This window comes from Garra rufa, chromosome 14 (assembly GCF_049309525.1).
Source record: "Garra rufa chromosome 14, GarRuf1.0, whole genome shotgun sequence".
Lineage (NCBI taxonomy): Eukaryota > Metazoa > Chordata > Actinopteri > Cypriniformes > Cyprinidae > Garra > Garra rufa.
This window is the reverse complement of record NC_133374.1, coordinates 6,674,424-6,689,909: the sequence shown is the minus strand read 5'-3', so window position 1 is coordinate 6,689,909 and position 15,486 is coordinate 6,674,424. Positions and strand designations below refer to the sequence as shown.

The 15,486-nt window shown below is 38.0% G+C and overlaps 2 protein-coding genes and 1 long non-coding RNA gene across 3 annotated transcripts; 1 reads left to right on the top strand and 2 right to left on the bottom strand.

Annotated features, from left to right (window-relative positions):
• Positions 1-1,824: 1,824 nt before the first annotated feature.
• On the top strand, positions 1,825-4,429 carry LOC141285040 (uncharacterized). Its single transcript, XR_012338535.1, has 3 exons — positions 1,825-2,014; positions 2,690-2,910; positions 4,096-4,429. It is a non-coding gene; the product is annotated as an uncharacterized lncRNA (long non-coding RNA).
• Positions 4,430-10,535: 6,106 nt separating this feature from the next.
• LOC141285035 (uncharacterized) lies at positions 10,536-11,814 on the bottom strand. Its single transcript, XM_073818074.1, has 3 exons — positions 11,758-11,814; positions 11,472-11,596; positions 10,536-11,286 (listed from the first exon to the last, which is right to left on the bottom strand). Exons 1-3 carry the CDS (start codon positions 11,758-11,760, stop codon positions 10,683-10,685), a joined length of 732 nt encoding a protein of 243 aa, XP_073674175.1. The 5' UTR covers positions 11,761-11,814; the 3' UTR covers positions 10,536-10,682.
• A 2,743-nt stretch (positions 11,815-14,557) lies between these two features.
• Positions 14,558-15,486, bottom strand: LOC141285037 (uncharacterized). The gene is made up of 2 exons (XM_073818075.1): positions 15,370-15,486; positions 14,558-15,201 (listed from the first exon to the last, which is right to left on the bottom strand). The coding sequence occupies exons 1-2, from the start codon at positions 15,483-15,485 to the stop codon at positions 14,598-14,600; spliced, it is 720 nt and encodes a 239-aa protein (XP_073674176.1). The 5' UTR covers position 15,486; the 3' UTR covers positions 14,558-14,597.

Below are 15,486 nucleotides of genomic sequence, written 5' to 3'. Positions count from 1 at the left end.
CAATACTCTTTTAATGCTGACAATTATTAGCTGTGGTCGGAACAAATATTGCACACTATGTTTGAAACTCTCCTGTTATTTTATTTTATTATATTTTATGAACAGGACTGTTACATTTCAAACATACTTAATTTTTTTTTTTGACGCGGAGCGGTGTTTCTGATATCAGTGAGCGAGGAGTGGAGCTGGAGCAGAGCGATTATTAAATGCAAGGAGCGCGGGGGGAAATTGTTGCCGCTCCACTCCACTTACATACTCTGCGCAGCACAGAGATTTTCAGCCACGTGGTAAAGTTGTGTTTTTGAAGTTTTCTATATTATTATTTATTCTTTATATATTTGTTCATTATTCGTTTACTTTACCACTGCGACTTTGTATGTTCCGATTTTGCGCAGCAGAGCTGCCTGCCCTGTTCGAAATGCCTTTGTTCTGAGATGGTGATAATAAACTTTAAATCTAACATTGTGATATATTGATGTTTGTTTTATATCTGCGGATTGCATTGTAGACTAGTCAAGTGTTGATTTGATATATAGGTTAAATTGAGTAAACTCACTGTGGACCACATACCGCTTGGATATCGATGTCACTTAAAAAACTAAAACTTACATTTAAAAAACAAACAAACAAAAAACTCCAAACATTTCTCTAAATTGTTCTGATAAAAAAAAATTAAACGAAAAAAACATAAACTTTCTATTAAATACGAATCTGGTCTATTTTAATGGCTGTAACAGTATAAGCTGTTTGGCGGAAAAAAAGACGGGCTTCGGGTCGGACTCGGGCCAAAATTTTTGATAAGCTGTCGGACACGGGCCGGGCTACAGCCTGTGCGTTTCGGGCCAGGGCCGGGCTAGGGCTTAGATTTAAGGCCCGTGCAGGGCTCTAAACTGCACCGCTTCAAAGGGATGATGGACGGGGCCTCCTTCCCTCAGCGAGGGCATTGAAAATTGGTTGTGGATGGGCATGACAGTGACCTAAAACACACGGCCAAGGCAACAAAGGAGTTGCTCAAGAAGCAGCACATCTCCAGACCTTAATCCCATAAAAATCTGTGGAGGAAGCTGAAGGTTTGAGTTGCCAAACGTCAGCCTTGAAACCTTAATAACTTGGAGAGGTTCTGCAAAATCAAACAAAATCCCTCCAAAGATGTGTGCAAACTTCATAGCCAACTAAAAGAAATGTCTGACCTTGTGATTGAAAACAAGGGGTTCGCCACCAAGTACTAAGTCATGTTTTGCCGCTGTCGCCTCTGGCTTTGCTTAATGTGGGACACTTTCCAGCGATATCGTATACTGGTTGAACTGAACTGAAGATGATATCACTGAATTCATTGATGAACTGCCTTTAACTTTTTTTTTACACTACTATTGAGAATTTTTAACCAAAGTATATTAAAGACTTTTCATTAAGACCCTAAAACAGGGGTCAACTTGATCCTGGAGGGCCGGTGTCCTGCAGAGTTTAGCTCCAACTTGCCTCAACACACCTGCCTAGAAGTTTCAAGTATAGACCCTTTGCAAACACGTGACCACGACCACGTGACGACGCCATGCTGGACGGCAAAATAACTGGACGCGCAGGCTGAGCAGTAGTAGACGAGCGGGAAATTTGAATAGTTTTAAAAAGAATAAAATAGATAACGTTAACGTTACCACAAAACTTCATGTCTTCTTCTATCGAAGAAGTTGTAGTGCCGTTATCGGTCAAGGTAGGGCATCTGGTAGGGGCTCACAAAGAGCGATATTTGGAGAAGTTGGAGATAGCAGGTTTGGATACAGACCCTTACCTTCTTCCTCCCTCAGTTTTCACAGACCTCATTAAATTGCCGAGTCTGCCTGACTTCGGCCCACACGATTTGTACCACTATGTGGTAAACGGGGTATCCCCATACACTGGTGCTGATCTCAAAGCTTTTAAAAGTCTGGATGCTTACCAGTTCTTTGTAGCTGGCTGGGTTACAGGAACGCAATGCTACGCTAACGCCGGGTGGAGGTACCTCATAATGGCAAAGGTAAGACATCGATCTATGGTTTATATTGTATTACATGGCTTAGTTGAATTCTAATGTAGAATGCGGTCAGTTATTTCTTGATAAATATTTATATAACACGTAGCCTATGATTTTAGAGGACATGGTCGGCCGTGGCTTTCTAATGGATGCCTGGACGCATCCCAGCCCGGGGAAGTGCATTCATTAATTATCGATCACACGTTAATCCATGCAGACAGTAAATCACGGTGTGTCTGTGATCCGTAGTAACCACATATAATTGTAACATCTAGACATCTTATCTGTGATTATATTCGCAGTAGCCTATGTTAAGATTCCACCAGTTAATCACAGCAAAGTATTCACAATGTGCATTTATTGTCACTGCAGCATTAAACAATAACATCACAATAACATTCATTTAAAATAATGTATCTATGCCACTTTCTGTATTTGTAGGTGCATCATAGCCAGTAAATCACGGAGTGTCTGATCAGTAGCCACACATAATTGTTACATCTAGCCATCATCTTATCTGTGATTATATTCACTGTAGCCTATGTTAAGATTTGACTATCATAGTGATTAAGATGTATTCACAAGGGGCATTTATGGTGTCACTGCAGCAGTAAATATTAACATCACAATAACATTCATGTAAGAATAATGTATTTATGCCACTTTCTGTAATTGTAGGTGCATCACAGTCAGTCACTGTCTGAAACCCTTCAGAGAAGAGTGGTATCCTACGCATATTGCCACACTACTGTAAACAGTTTCAACCAAAGGTGGTGTCTCTGGGTCTTCCACAGCCCCTGACTGAGTTATACAGCGCTCAGAACCGGAAGCTGTCTGCCTCGGACCTTGAGAAAAAATGTGATGCGGTATTCAATGATATGGAAGTCACACCAGAGCAGGTATAGTCATTCCTCTTAATCTCATATGACTAAAATGTGCTTTAAGGTGTCATGTCATTAATTTCATCTTCTATAATTTACAATGTTGTAGGCAGTAAAAGTTGAGGAAGAGACATAACAACAGCGAAAGTCAAGGCTATGGTTTGACATGAGGGCTGGTAGGGTGACAGCATCTAGGTTCAAGTCAGCTGCAAGGACAGACCCTACAAATCCTTCCAAATCCCTAATTAGGCAGATCTGTTACCCTGACCTATGCAGATTTTCAACAGTTGCAACCAGGCATGTGTGACATAATGAGACAAACATACAGTTACTGTTTTTAATTTCACCATAGTGTAAGTGTGTAAAGAAATTAGATGTTCTTTGAACTTATGTTTCAACTATGGAAATGTATGCAATACATGTTGTGTTCTAATGTAGAGGGCCCCTGCTTAAAAAAAAACATCAAAGAAACAAACACAAGACAAAGAAATGCATTTATCATTGGAATATTTATTATAGTCAGTATTACAAATTATCAACATTAAATTACAAACATGATGACAGATTACATCCCTCAATCTCTTTGAGTGCCCTTATCTATTTTTAATCCCAGGTGTATGGTGTAGGTCCTTTGCCTATTTATTCCTAATGTTCCTTTTAAATGGTTCCTGTTATATTTAATTTACACCCTTTATAAACTACTCTGTGATATCTGTGATAGAATATGATACAAGAGAATATTATGTGCTATTAAGATTAGGCCAATTTTGGGTACTGACATCTATAGTTCTTAGGGAAATCAGAGAAAATCCAATGAAAAGGGCACTCAAAGAGCTACGATGACTTAAAGGAATAGTTCACTTTAAAATAAAAAAAATTTGTCATCATATACTCACTGTCATGTTGTTTCAAACCTGTATGAATTTCTTTCTTCTGCTGAACAGAAAGGAAGATATTTAGAATGTCAGTAACTAGACAGTTTCTGGGTCCCATTGACTTCTATAGTATTTTTTTTTTCCTACTACGGAAGTCAATGGGACCCAGAAAATGTCTGGTTACTGACATTCTTCTAAATATCTTACTTTCTGTTCAGCAGAAGAAAGAAATTCATACAGGTTTGAAACAATATGAGGGTGAGTATGTGAAAATTATCATTTTAAAGTGAACTATTCCTTTAATAACATTTATTTTTCTCATTTTCAGATGGGGATGTGAACATGAACAAAAAGCCAGAGAGACATATGAGGCTTACGCTGCACAACATCATCAGGACCTAAGTGTTCGTGATGCCGGTCTCCACATTGATACCTCCTGCCCTACCTTGGAGCATCTCCAGATGCCTTGCTGTCCTGCTCCTGCTGTGGCGATGGCATTTTGGAAATCAAGTGCCCACACTGTGCCAAAGACACCGGAGTCCTCAGTGCCACTGAAAAGAAACATTTCTGCATTGAGAACACAGATGGTACACATGCACTTAACAGAGATCATCAATACCACTACCAGGTGCAAGCCCAGTTGTTTGTGACGAAGTGGAAGTTTTGTGACTTCATGGTGTGGTCTACATCCATTTTTTTTTATACAGAGAAGTTTGCCTGATGCTGACTTTTTTACAGAAGCAGTGCAGAATGTTGAGGCCTTCTATAGGTCAGCCATTTTATCTGAGTTACTGGCCAAGACATATACATGCCCAGATAGACTGCTGTCAGACAAAACACGGTCCACAGACTCATGAAGTGAATTACTAGAATTGTTTGGTCTTTGTAAATTATAGTGTGGTCTAGACCTACTCCATTTGTAATGTTTTTATTTTAATTTCTTATGATTTGATACTATAAATAAAGCATGAAGTCTGCTCTGTGTTATTTTTTTCAACTTGAGGGTGAGTATATGATGATGACAGAATTTTCATTTCAAAGTGAACTATCCCTTTAAATAGCCTCACATGTGTCAATGTTTACATTGCCTCTAACGTGAATATATAGGAGCATCAGAGAGAAGCATAGACATATAAGTGGCACCAAAATCTGCTATTCCTGACATTAAGCTAACGTTAGCTACCTTTGTGAATGGGTAAGACTACACAGCCCTATCACGCTAGCTGGTACTTGCAATTACATAGCTAATTTAGGTTACTCATGTTATAAATGACAATTTGACGGTGTGGCATTACACAAATTAAGTAAACGTAACTGGGAAATACATGAACCTAACCTTACCTTATAAAAAATGCTCGCTGCAAATTCTGGAGTAACTTGGAGGGCTGCCAGTCCTTTCGGCTGATAGCAGCAACCCATCGCTGCCTTCTCTCCCCAACAAATGGTATTCGATAAAAAGATATATTGGCTTTACCCTGTCTATTAGCACAGCCCACGGCACAACACTAAATAACCATTTTACTACTAGAACGAACTCAAACACGTACTCATTTGGCTTGCCGTCCGTCTACAGAATAGCACTTCCGCCGTCCGTCATGGCGTTCAGAATTCGCGCGAGTAGAGCGTGACGTCACGTGCAAAGGGTCTATACCTATTAAGACCTTGATAAGCTGGTTCAGGTGTGTTTAACTAGGGTTGGAGCTAAACTCTGTAGGACACCGGCCCTCCAGGACTGAGTGTGGTGACCCCTGCCCTAAAGAATCATATCAATGACATCTTTAAGCAACTGCAATGCACTGTGTTTTCTGACACCTTTTCATGAGAACCATTAACTTTTTGAGTAACTGTAGCTACAGTAGCTTGTCTGTTGAATCAGACCACACAGGTCAGCCTTCGCCTCCCACATGCATCCGTGAGCCTCGGCTGCCCATGATCATGTCACCGGATCACCGCTATTCTTTCCTTGGACCACTTTTAAAGGATACTGACCATTGCAAACCAGGAAGACCCAACAAGAGCTGCAGTTTTGGACATGCTCTGGCCCAGTCATCTAGCAATCACAATTTGGCCTTTGAAAAAAGAAGTCCTCTTGCTGCCTAACATATCCCTCCCACTAACAGGTGCCGCGCTGAAGAAATAATCAGTGTTACTCACTTCATCTGTCAGTGGTCATAATGTTATGATCAATCAGTTTATGTTCATATTATATAATAATACTTGTTTATACTGTTTTAAAAAAAATATATTCTAAATGATCTTGTGCCAAAAAAACAAGCCTAAATTATACAGTAAACATTTAAAAAAGTAAATCAGGATGTTGATGTCTAATACTTCTCTTACTTTTACAGTTGACTTAGGCATTCCTCAGTAGTTGTGTAAACAGCACCACCAGACGGAGTATCAACATTACGATTTATTAGGTTGGATTTTTTTAGTAGCTAGTAATGACTGAAAGCAGTCCAAAATCCAAAAGCAGTCACACCACCTACTTAAGCAAAGTCTATGATTGTCGTCAGATGAGGTGAGGCCTTATTTGTTACATCACACAGGGGCGGGATCTAATAGACGTCACTCAGACACCATGCACATGGATCAAGCCCGCACCAGGTCTCACCAGACTAGTGTCTCCTTTTTTGTGACCCTTTACTACAAAAACAATCTTAAGTAGTACCGGGATATTTGTAGCAATAGTTAAAAATACATTGTATGGGTTACAATGATAGTTTTTTCATTTATTTCAAAAATCATTAGAGCATTATGTAATGATCCTGTTCCATGAAGATATTTTGTAAATTTCCTACTGTAAATACATTAAAACTAATTTTTTGATTAGTAATGTGAATTGCTAAGAACTTCATTTGGAAAACTTTAAAGGTGATTTTTTCAATATTATTTAATACTCCTTATAATTGTTATAATGTTCTTTTAAAGTTTAGCTAATTGATGCAACTGGCTGCAGCCCTTATGTTGTGCTTTTTGATATCCTCCTCTTTGATTAATTTTATTTTTTGACAAACATTAGAGTATAATGGTTCTAAAGTTCGCTTCGGATTCATAGGGTGGATGAATGTGAGACATTCATTCGCGGACACAGGAGGGCACTCTGGGGGCGGACACAGGAGAGCTGGGCAGAACCAGTGGAGACGAAGGAAACTCAGGTGTGGCAGCCATCTTGACTGGGGACTCGGGCGAGGTGGCCATCTTGGCCAGGGACTCTGAGGCCGGCGCTACTGAGTGTTGGTGGCGACCGGCAGGCTTGAGTGCGGAGAGGAAGCCGGCGAGCTTGAGCGCAGGGAGGAGGCACAACAACACAACAACACCGGACAAAGGGAATGGGGAAAACAAACTTATAGGGTGTGAGAAACCAAAATATTCAGAACCACGGGGAGAAAAACATTATGAAAACACACAAACACAGTCCACAAGCCTGACACTGGTCATGTATAGGCATAACTTAAAAGCACAAGTGCAAATAAACCTACAAGTGTATATTTACTATGATGAGTTGCCAACTTAACCTTTTACACACAAGTTTAATTCACATGATGTACAGAAGTAATATATTTATGATATTTGTGAACCATGTTTACTGAGAAACACAGCACTGACATAGGCTATGTCACGTGTTCGGGTCTACAGGGTGTTCAATGTAAACTGAATTCCATCATGCTTACTCTATATTCTCCTTTGGTAAATAAAGATGTTGATTTCTGTCAAGGCTTGGATTTATATTGCAGTCATGTAAACAGCACCACCAGAAGGAATATTAGCATTCCACTAAGTTTATTTTTAGCAGCTAGTAGTTTATTCATCAAGTTCCGTGATGTAAACCTTCATTAGCTGTCAGCCAAATATCAGCAGAAGTGAACACTTCTGTGTCACTGAGACAACATACCTAGGTCCCAAATCCTGTGTACAAAGCAGTAGTGTATATCAACACACACACACACACACACACACACACACACACGTTGGGTTTACATGTTCTATGGGGACATTCCATAGGCGTAATGGTTTTTATACTGTACAAACCGTATTTTCTATCGCCCTACACCTACCCTACACCTAAACCTAGCCCTCTCAGGAGATTGTGCACACTTTTACTTCCTCAAAAAAAAAAACTCATTGTGCATTATTTATAAGCCTGTTTCCTCATGGGGACCTGAGAAATGTCCCCACAAGGACAAAATCTACCGGTATTACTATCTTTGTGGGGACATTTGGTCCCCACAATGTGATGAATACCAGGTACACACACACACACACACACACACACACACACACACACACACACACAAACATTGTTGTCATGGTTTATAGAATCATTCCATAGACACTGTGATTTTTATACCGTATATACTGTATATTATATCCCCTAACCCCCAAACACAACCCTCATTCAAAACTTGTTGAATTTTTACATTTTCAAAAAACACAATTTATTATGATTTATAACCTGTTTTCCTCATGGGGACCAAAATTGACATTTGTATATATGTATATAGAGAGTGCGCCATAGATAGATGTACTTGTTAATTTAAAAAATGAATCATAATTAATTATCATGAATTAATCATAATGAATTATCACTACCTTGGACGTTTTTTAGGAAAGTGTTTGGAAGTGTCAAAAACGGTTGATATTTTCAAAATCACCTTTATGTATCTGCAGTAAAACTTGAAAAAGTAGGGTCGCAATATTTTAGACTTGATCAGAAAATCTTTTGAACATAAGGGAATCGTTTGCTGCTAGAGTCGCAGATGCAATTTATATTAAAATTAATATAAAATAGTATAAAATAGTGTAAATAGTATAGGAGTCAGAGCTTTAAATTATTTTTGGAGCTATTTTCATTGGTGAAATAAACAAACTACCTGGTCATTTGTCTGTCAGCCCCAAAATATATTCTTAAAGACAAAAGCTTTCACTGATCCCCAGTTCTTAAGGCCAGACAGAATATTATAAGTGCTCGACTCATTAAAGAGGTCATCGGATGCCCATTTTCCACAAGTTCATATGATTCTTCAGGGTCTTCATGAAAAGTCCATAATATACTTTGTTTAAAAATTCTCCATAGTAGTGTAAAAAAGCATCCTTTTACTATGTCAAAATCAGCTCTGCAAAATATTGACTCATTTTATTGCATGATAAATTCAAATGAGCTCTGCTCGGCCTGCCCCTCTCTGCCTGGGATGATGAGCCGTATTGTTTACTTTAGTCGCATTTAGCGGCGAAAATATGCGATTGCCAACAAGTACATTATTAAGAAAGGCCATTTACAAAGATGCTTAAATAAAAACCTTATTCTCACTTCTGCTGTGGGTGGAGCTGCATCAGGAACGATTCACAGGAACATAGACGCATATTTAGATCGGGATCAGCGCTTTCCTTTTAAAAACAAAAGTAACATTATCCTCTGCCTCTTCAGCGGCTCAGATGTTTGGGAGTAAATGATGCCTGCTATGTTCATTATTACATCCAACAACAGAACATCTCAATCGCCCAGTCTGAGACATTCTTGTCTTCTCCTGCACCTCACACAATGAAACAATGTTTCAGCTCAGTGAGGGCGGATCTAAGGTAAAGCGCTATTGTGGGAGCGGCCTCTGTTGGTGTGTCGTCACACGACAAGAAGCTGAGAATGACCTGATTTTAAAAAGGGGATATTACTTTTAAAGATTATAAAAATACCACTGGTGGATTTTCATCATTCTAGGGTGGTTGTGTACACAAACTGCCAACACACATTAATGTTCAAACAACATGTAAAAGTTAGTTTTGCATTCGATATCTCCTTTAAGACAGGATTTACCACAGGGAAATTTATAGGTGTAGAAGATGGCACAGCTTTTTTTTATTCAATAGGTTTGTCATGGGTGGAATGGGATGGTTTTCTGTAGAAGTGAGTAAGAGACGCTCAGCATGTGTACTGAACCTATTAGTCTTTTTAACACAAGAAATGTTAAAGAAATGGCAAGAAATCCTTTTCACATTGAGTCCTAAGTACATTGATGGTGACGGCATATTGCTGTGGATCCTTCTTCACACTAAAAGTCTGATAGCTGGAAAACATGCAAAACATTAAACATGAGCAAACAACCTAACATTGTTTGATGCAAATATTGTTGCCTCCTTAACGTATTGCTTCTGTTCCTCTTTTTTATGCCACTTTGGACACAAGCATCTGCTAAATGCATAAATAAATATTTAGCAGTAACATCAAGCATACTTCTGATCAAAGAAGCTTACAATGTGACCAAGAGTGTGACACTTTGAGTCAAAAAATAAAGCAGGAGAAGTATTTTACGTGGAGCCATGGATTTGTAGATTTATAGATACACCCCAAAAATGTTAAAAAAAATGGTTAAATGTGAGAAATAAGTATTCAAACTAGACTACTTAATGATGTTACTTACCATGGTTGCTTGTGCATTCACACTAGTGTCCTCACAGGATGTGAGGCACAACACCAACACCTACTGTGTTTGACTTTTCTCACCCTGCGTATGCTCGTTTTTTCTCTTGCTAGAAATGTTGACATGGCCCTTGTGTGCATTTTTTTTTGGGGGGGGGGGGGTGATGCTGCTCTTTAAGTGATTTTCTATTCACTGAAAAATACAAACAACCTTACATCTGCAATATTTGCATTATATCTGCAAGGTCTTTCAATCTTCTCCCCTTTCGACCTCTTATGAGATACATAGGTGTGTGTGTGTGCATTACTGTGCTCTAATCTTGAAATAAACTCCACACACAAAGTTTGCTAAACAGACAGAAATGTTTTATTTGTTCAAACAGGAAGCAAGATTATTTTTTCAAAATGCATTTTACTAGTTCATCTAAGCATACCCAATTTCCCAATTTCAAACCCAAAGATAGAACTTAATTTAGAATCACATGTGCAACAAAGTATTGTTACTGCATAGCTGTAGTAGTGACTGGTGGAGGCAAACAGTGCTTGTCTATGGGAGTGTTTCCTTCTCCGTTACATGCATAACACTCATTCGCACTCAAACAGCGGTAGAGAGGAACATGAGCTACTATCTGCTTAAATTTGGTCTGAAGATCTTTTTTAGTGTCAAACTTCCAGAAATTCTTGAAGACAAAAGCTTTAATTCCATCATGTCCTTTCCAGTTTTCCAAGGCCTTTAATATATTGTGTGGGCTTTTTGCATTTAGACAAGTATCAACACAGGGAGACTCAAATGTGTAGAAAACAGAGCAGCCATCTTTTCTTTTATTCAAAAGTTTGGTCATGGGCGAGTTGCCAGCAGGATTCAGCAGGAGAGACTCTGAATGCATGTTGTATCTCTTCATTTTTCTAGTTCCTGCAGCGATGAGTTCTGCACCTTGGTAAAGCGCATTTGTTTCATCAGTGATAGCATTTTTCACATTCTCTGCATTCTCCTGAGTCAGGAAGTTGTTCTGTGTGGGATTGAAGTTCGGTTGACACTGATACTTCTGCACATTGATGGCTGTAGCGTATTGACGGGGATGACCTCCATGGACTCTCTTATAGCTGCAAAACAGTAAACAGGATCAAGTATTTGCTAAAGACACACACCCATTTCTGGAAGTTTGACACTATGACTGTTTGACCTATATGCTATGTCATTACTCTGCTTCCTCTTTGCTGCTCTACTTCCTCATTTCGTACTTTAAGAAACTCTTTAAACTCTTAATTGTTATTGAAGACATACTTACTTCTGCTCAATGAAGTTTATAATACGTGCAAGAGTATTGATGTCCACATTGTCACCTTCAACACTTTTTGTCCAATTGGAAAGCAGAAAAAGCAACAGATGTCCACTCAAAAATGCTGTGAACTTCTATAATCACAAAACACAGGAAAACAAAATAAATTCATAAACTCTTGTGCATAGTTCATCATAATTGAAAAACTGATCCAAGCCCTTTGACCAAAACAACAGCAATAAAAACACTAAACATAAACTACATGACTAGTAAATCTTGAGTCTTTGTGACTAACCATGTTTGCTGTTTCAACTCTGTAAGTCTAGAGATGCTGTGCGAGTCTCCGCAGACGAAGGAGTGATATTCGAGAGAGGAGGAAGTTTATCATATATTCTGAGACTGGACCATCCCTCTTCTTTAAAAAAAAGAAAAAGAAGAAGAAGCAGAAAAAAGAAAAGAGAACTTTCGCTACCACTCACTTTCCTAAACTCAAATAATGGATTAAAATAAAAAAGCAGGGACTCAAAACCCAAAAAACCCCACTTTAAAAGAAAAGTGCAAAACTCACTGTATAGTTCACACATCCAAATGTCAGATTAAGACCTTGAAGTTGGTTAAAATGTCACCATTTTTAAAGAAGTCGAGTCAGTGTTTTTTAGAGTGTTGCACTTTTCTTTTAAAGTTAGTGCCATAAACGAATGTCATCTGCATTTTTTGTTTGCCTTTAGAAAGAGCCAATTATTATGGATAAAAAACATAATATTTGTTTGTTAATATAATCTAATAATTAATACATCTCAAAGAGGCAATGTAAAATTTAAGAGATGCCATTTGTAAAATGTAATTTTGACCGCAACTGAAATATGTCTTATATACAACTGATATTACCTAAGAAGTTAAAACAAATACGCTAGCAAATCGTGCATATTTAAGGACGCACATTCAATACATTAGCGGAGTAAGAAAATAAAATAAACATTGAATGAAGGTTTTCCCATTTTTAACTTAAACACACTATAGTGTAAACAGGGCTCTAGTTCGCGATTTACTAGTTAAAAAAAAAACAGATCAAAAAGAATTTCAACATCACAGGTATGCAAAATGGAGCTTTGCTCCAATCAGATCATGTATCGCGAATCATTTGATTGAAATCGTGTGGGTTCGTGAATCTTTTGATTCAGATCGAAAGTTCAGAACGAATTTGTGAATCATTTGATCAGTTGAATGATTCTTGATCAGCTCTCTCGTCCTGATCTAATTAGTTAGGGACTTTGGAGCACGGGTTGTGAATCATTTGATTTAGATCGGAACTTCTGAGCGGGTTCGTGAATCATTTGATTCAGATCGAAAGTTCAGAACAGATTTTTTAATCACTTGATCAGTTCAATCAGTTGAATAATTCTTGGTCCGCTCTCCTGTTCTGGTCTAATAAATGGTTCACGAATTATTAGATTGGGAGCACGGATTGTGAATCATTTAATTTATATCGGAAATTCTGAACGGGTTTGTTAATCCCTTGATTCCGATCGGAACTTCGAAGCACATTCGTGAATCATTTCGCGAATTTAATGTTTCCGAAGTCCCGATCTGAAATGTGGTTTCGCAAATCTTTTGATTCAGACTAGAATTGTAAAACATGAATTGTCAATCCTATAATTGAGATTGGGACTTTTTTTCAGATTCTTTTTTTTATTTTTATTTTTATTAAAGAGTAGAAAACATCAAACCATTAAGGTAAAAAAAAAAAAAAAAAAAGAATACACAAATAAAAATCGCTTAAGAAAATTAACCATGGTTTTATTATAAAAATGTAGTAAAAAATTTTTAACACATGTTTTACTACAATAAAAATATCATGGTTAAACTATGGTTAGTAGCAAAACCATAGTTAATTTGTGGTTACCAGCTACCCAGATAGCACACTACGTCTGCAAGATGTCTGTTAAAGATCACTTGATCTGGAAAGCATCTGCTGTGTACAAACATCTGACAGACGTCTGTAAGATGTCAGTTTTACATACATTCTATATCATAAACATCTTAAAGACACCTAATAGACATCTATTTAACATCTGATAGGAAACGTCCTAAAAGCAATCTAAAAACAATATAAAAAAAAATACATCTTGCAGATGTAAATGGAGGGGTCAGATGTACATCTCTGAGATGTACATGTGCTAGAATAAGAGAGAGAGAGCAACTCAAAGACATAATAGTCTTTTACCCTGGAGGCTTGAACAATGATTCATTTCACCTGTTGCCCAGCCAGCTCTTGCACTAAACAGCAGAGCCAGCAGAGGGCAATAGGCAGGCGTATTATTGATATTCTATGTTGAGCAGTCAAACAATCCAAAGAAAACATCTTTAAAACAGAAAGAAAACTCACTTACAAAATGAGATTACATAAACGTTTGAAAAATCTAACCATATTTTCTCTGTGTGGGTACACTGTCAAAAGAGTGAATGATATTTTCCTCAGAAGAGTTACAAAAACAGCAACTTACTTCAATGTCTGACTTAAATTATAATAGAACAGAACATAGGGTTTAGTAAAGACACTACGTCCCTACCAGTATATAATGACTAAAGTGTTTGATTTGATTTTATGTGGCATTTAAATGTGTTTGTCACTCCTGAAACTCTGCAGGATTAGTCCCCTGTCTATGAAAACCTCTGTGAAGGTGTTTGCTGCAGCTGGCTGAAGACCTGATGTCATTTAGCAAGAGTGTAGAATTACGTCTAGGTTACACCACATTCCAAAAAAGCCTACACTGCAAAAAAGAATCTCAGTGTCTGTTTGAAATAAAATTTGCCTACCCTTTTGGCAGATTATTTTGCTTGTTCTAAGCAAAAACTCACTACATTTTGACTTGTTTTTTTTTTCTGAAAACGAGACAATAGTTTTTACTCGTCTAGAAATTCCTTCTTGATTTAATAATTTTTAGACATCTTGGCTGGAAACATGACAAAAAAATCTAAATAACCCTAATCTTAAAAATCCAAATTAATTTAAATTTGTAAGTTTAAGCATCTGCTAAATGAATCAATGTAAAGCAAATGTTTACCAAGCAGACGTATTTTATTTGTTTGATAAACAATCAAGATAGCAGACCTTAATATAGACGTACAGAACTGTTACAATTCATCTTTGATCTTTTTTGCAGACAAACAGTGCTCGTCTATGGGAGTGTTTCCTAACCCTTTACAAGCATAACACCGATTCTCACTCACACAACGGAAGAGAGGAACATGAGCCACAATCTGCTTAAATTCAGACTGAAGATTTTTTTCGGGGTCTTGCTTCCAGATATTCTTGAAAACAAACGCTTTAATTCCACTGTGTTCTTTCCAGTTCTTCAGGGCCTTTAAAATGTTGTGGTCTTTTGCTGCATTCAGACACGAGTCAACACAGGGAGACTGAAATGTGTAGAAAACAGAGCAGCCGTCTTTTCTTTTATTCAAAAGTTTGGTCATTGGTGAGTTGCCAGCAGGATTCAGCAGGAGAGACTCTGAATGCCTGTTGTATCCCTTCATTTTTCTAGTTCCTGCAGCAATGAGTTCTGCACCTTGGTAAAGTGCGTTTGTTTCATCAGTAATAGCATTTTTCACATTTATGGCGTTCTCCTGAGTCAGGAAGTTGTTATATCCAGGATTGAAGTTTGGTTGACACTGATGCTTTGGCACATTGATGGCTACAGCATACTGACGAGGATGTCCATCTCTATCGATTCTCTTATAGCTGGAAAACAGTATTGTTTTAGGTGACTAATGGCACACTCCAATGTTTGTAATTCATGACTGTTTGGCACAGGGCTCCTCACTGTTTCTGTGGCGACTTCCTCGTTGCTAAATGCAAACTTTATCTTTGCGCTTTTGATTTTTTCATAGAAACTGGAGACGGACTTACTTGTGCTCGAAGAAGTCAATAATACGGCCGAGAGTATTGATGTCCACAGTGTCGTCATCAATGCTTTCCGTCCAATCAGGAAGCAGAAAGAGCAGCAGGAGTCCGCTCAGAAACATA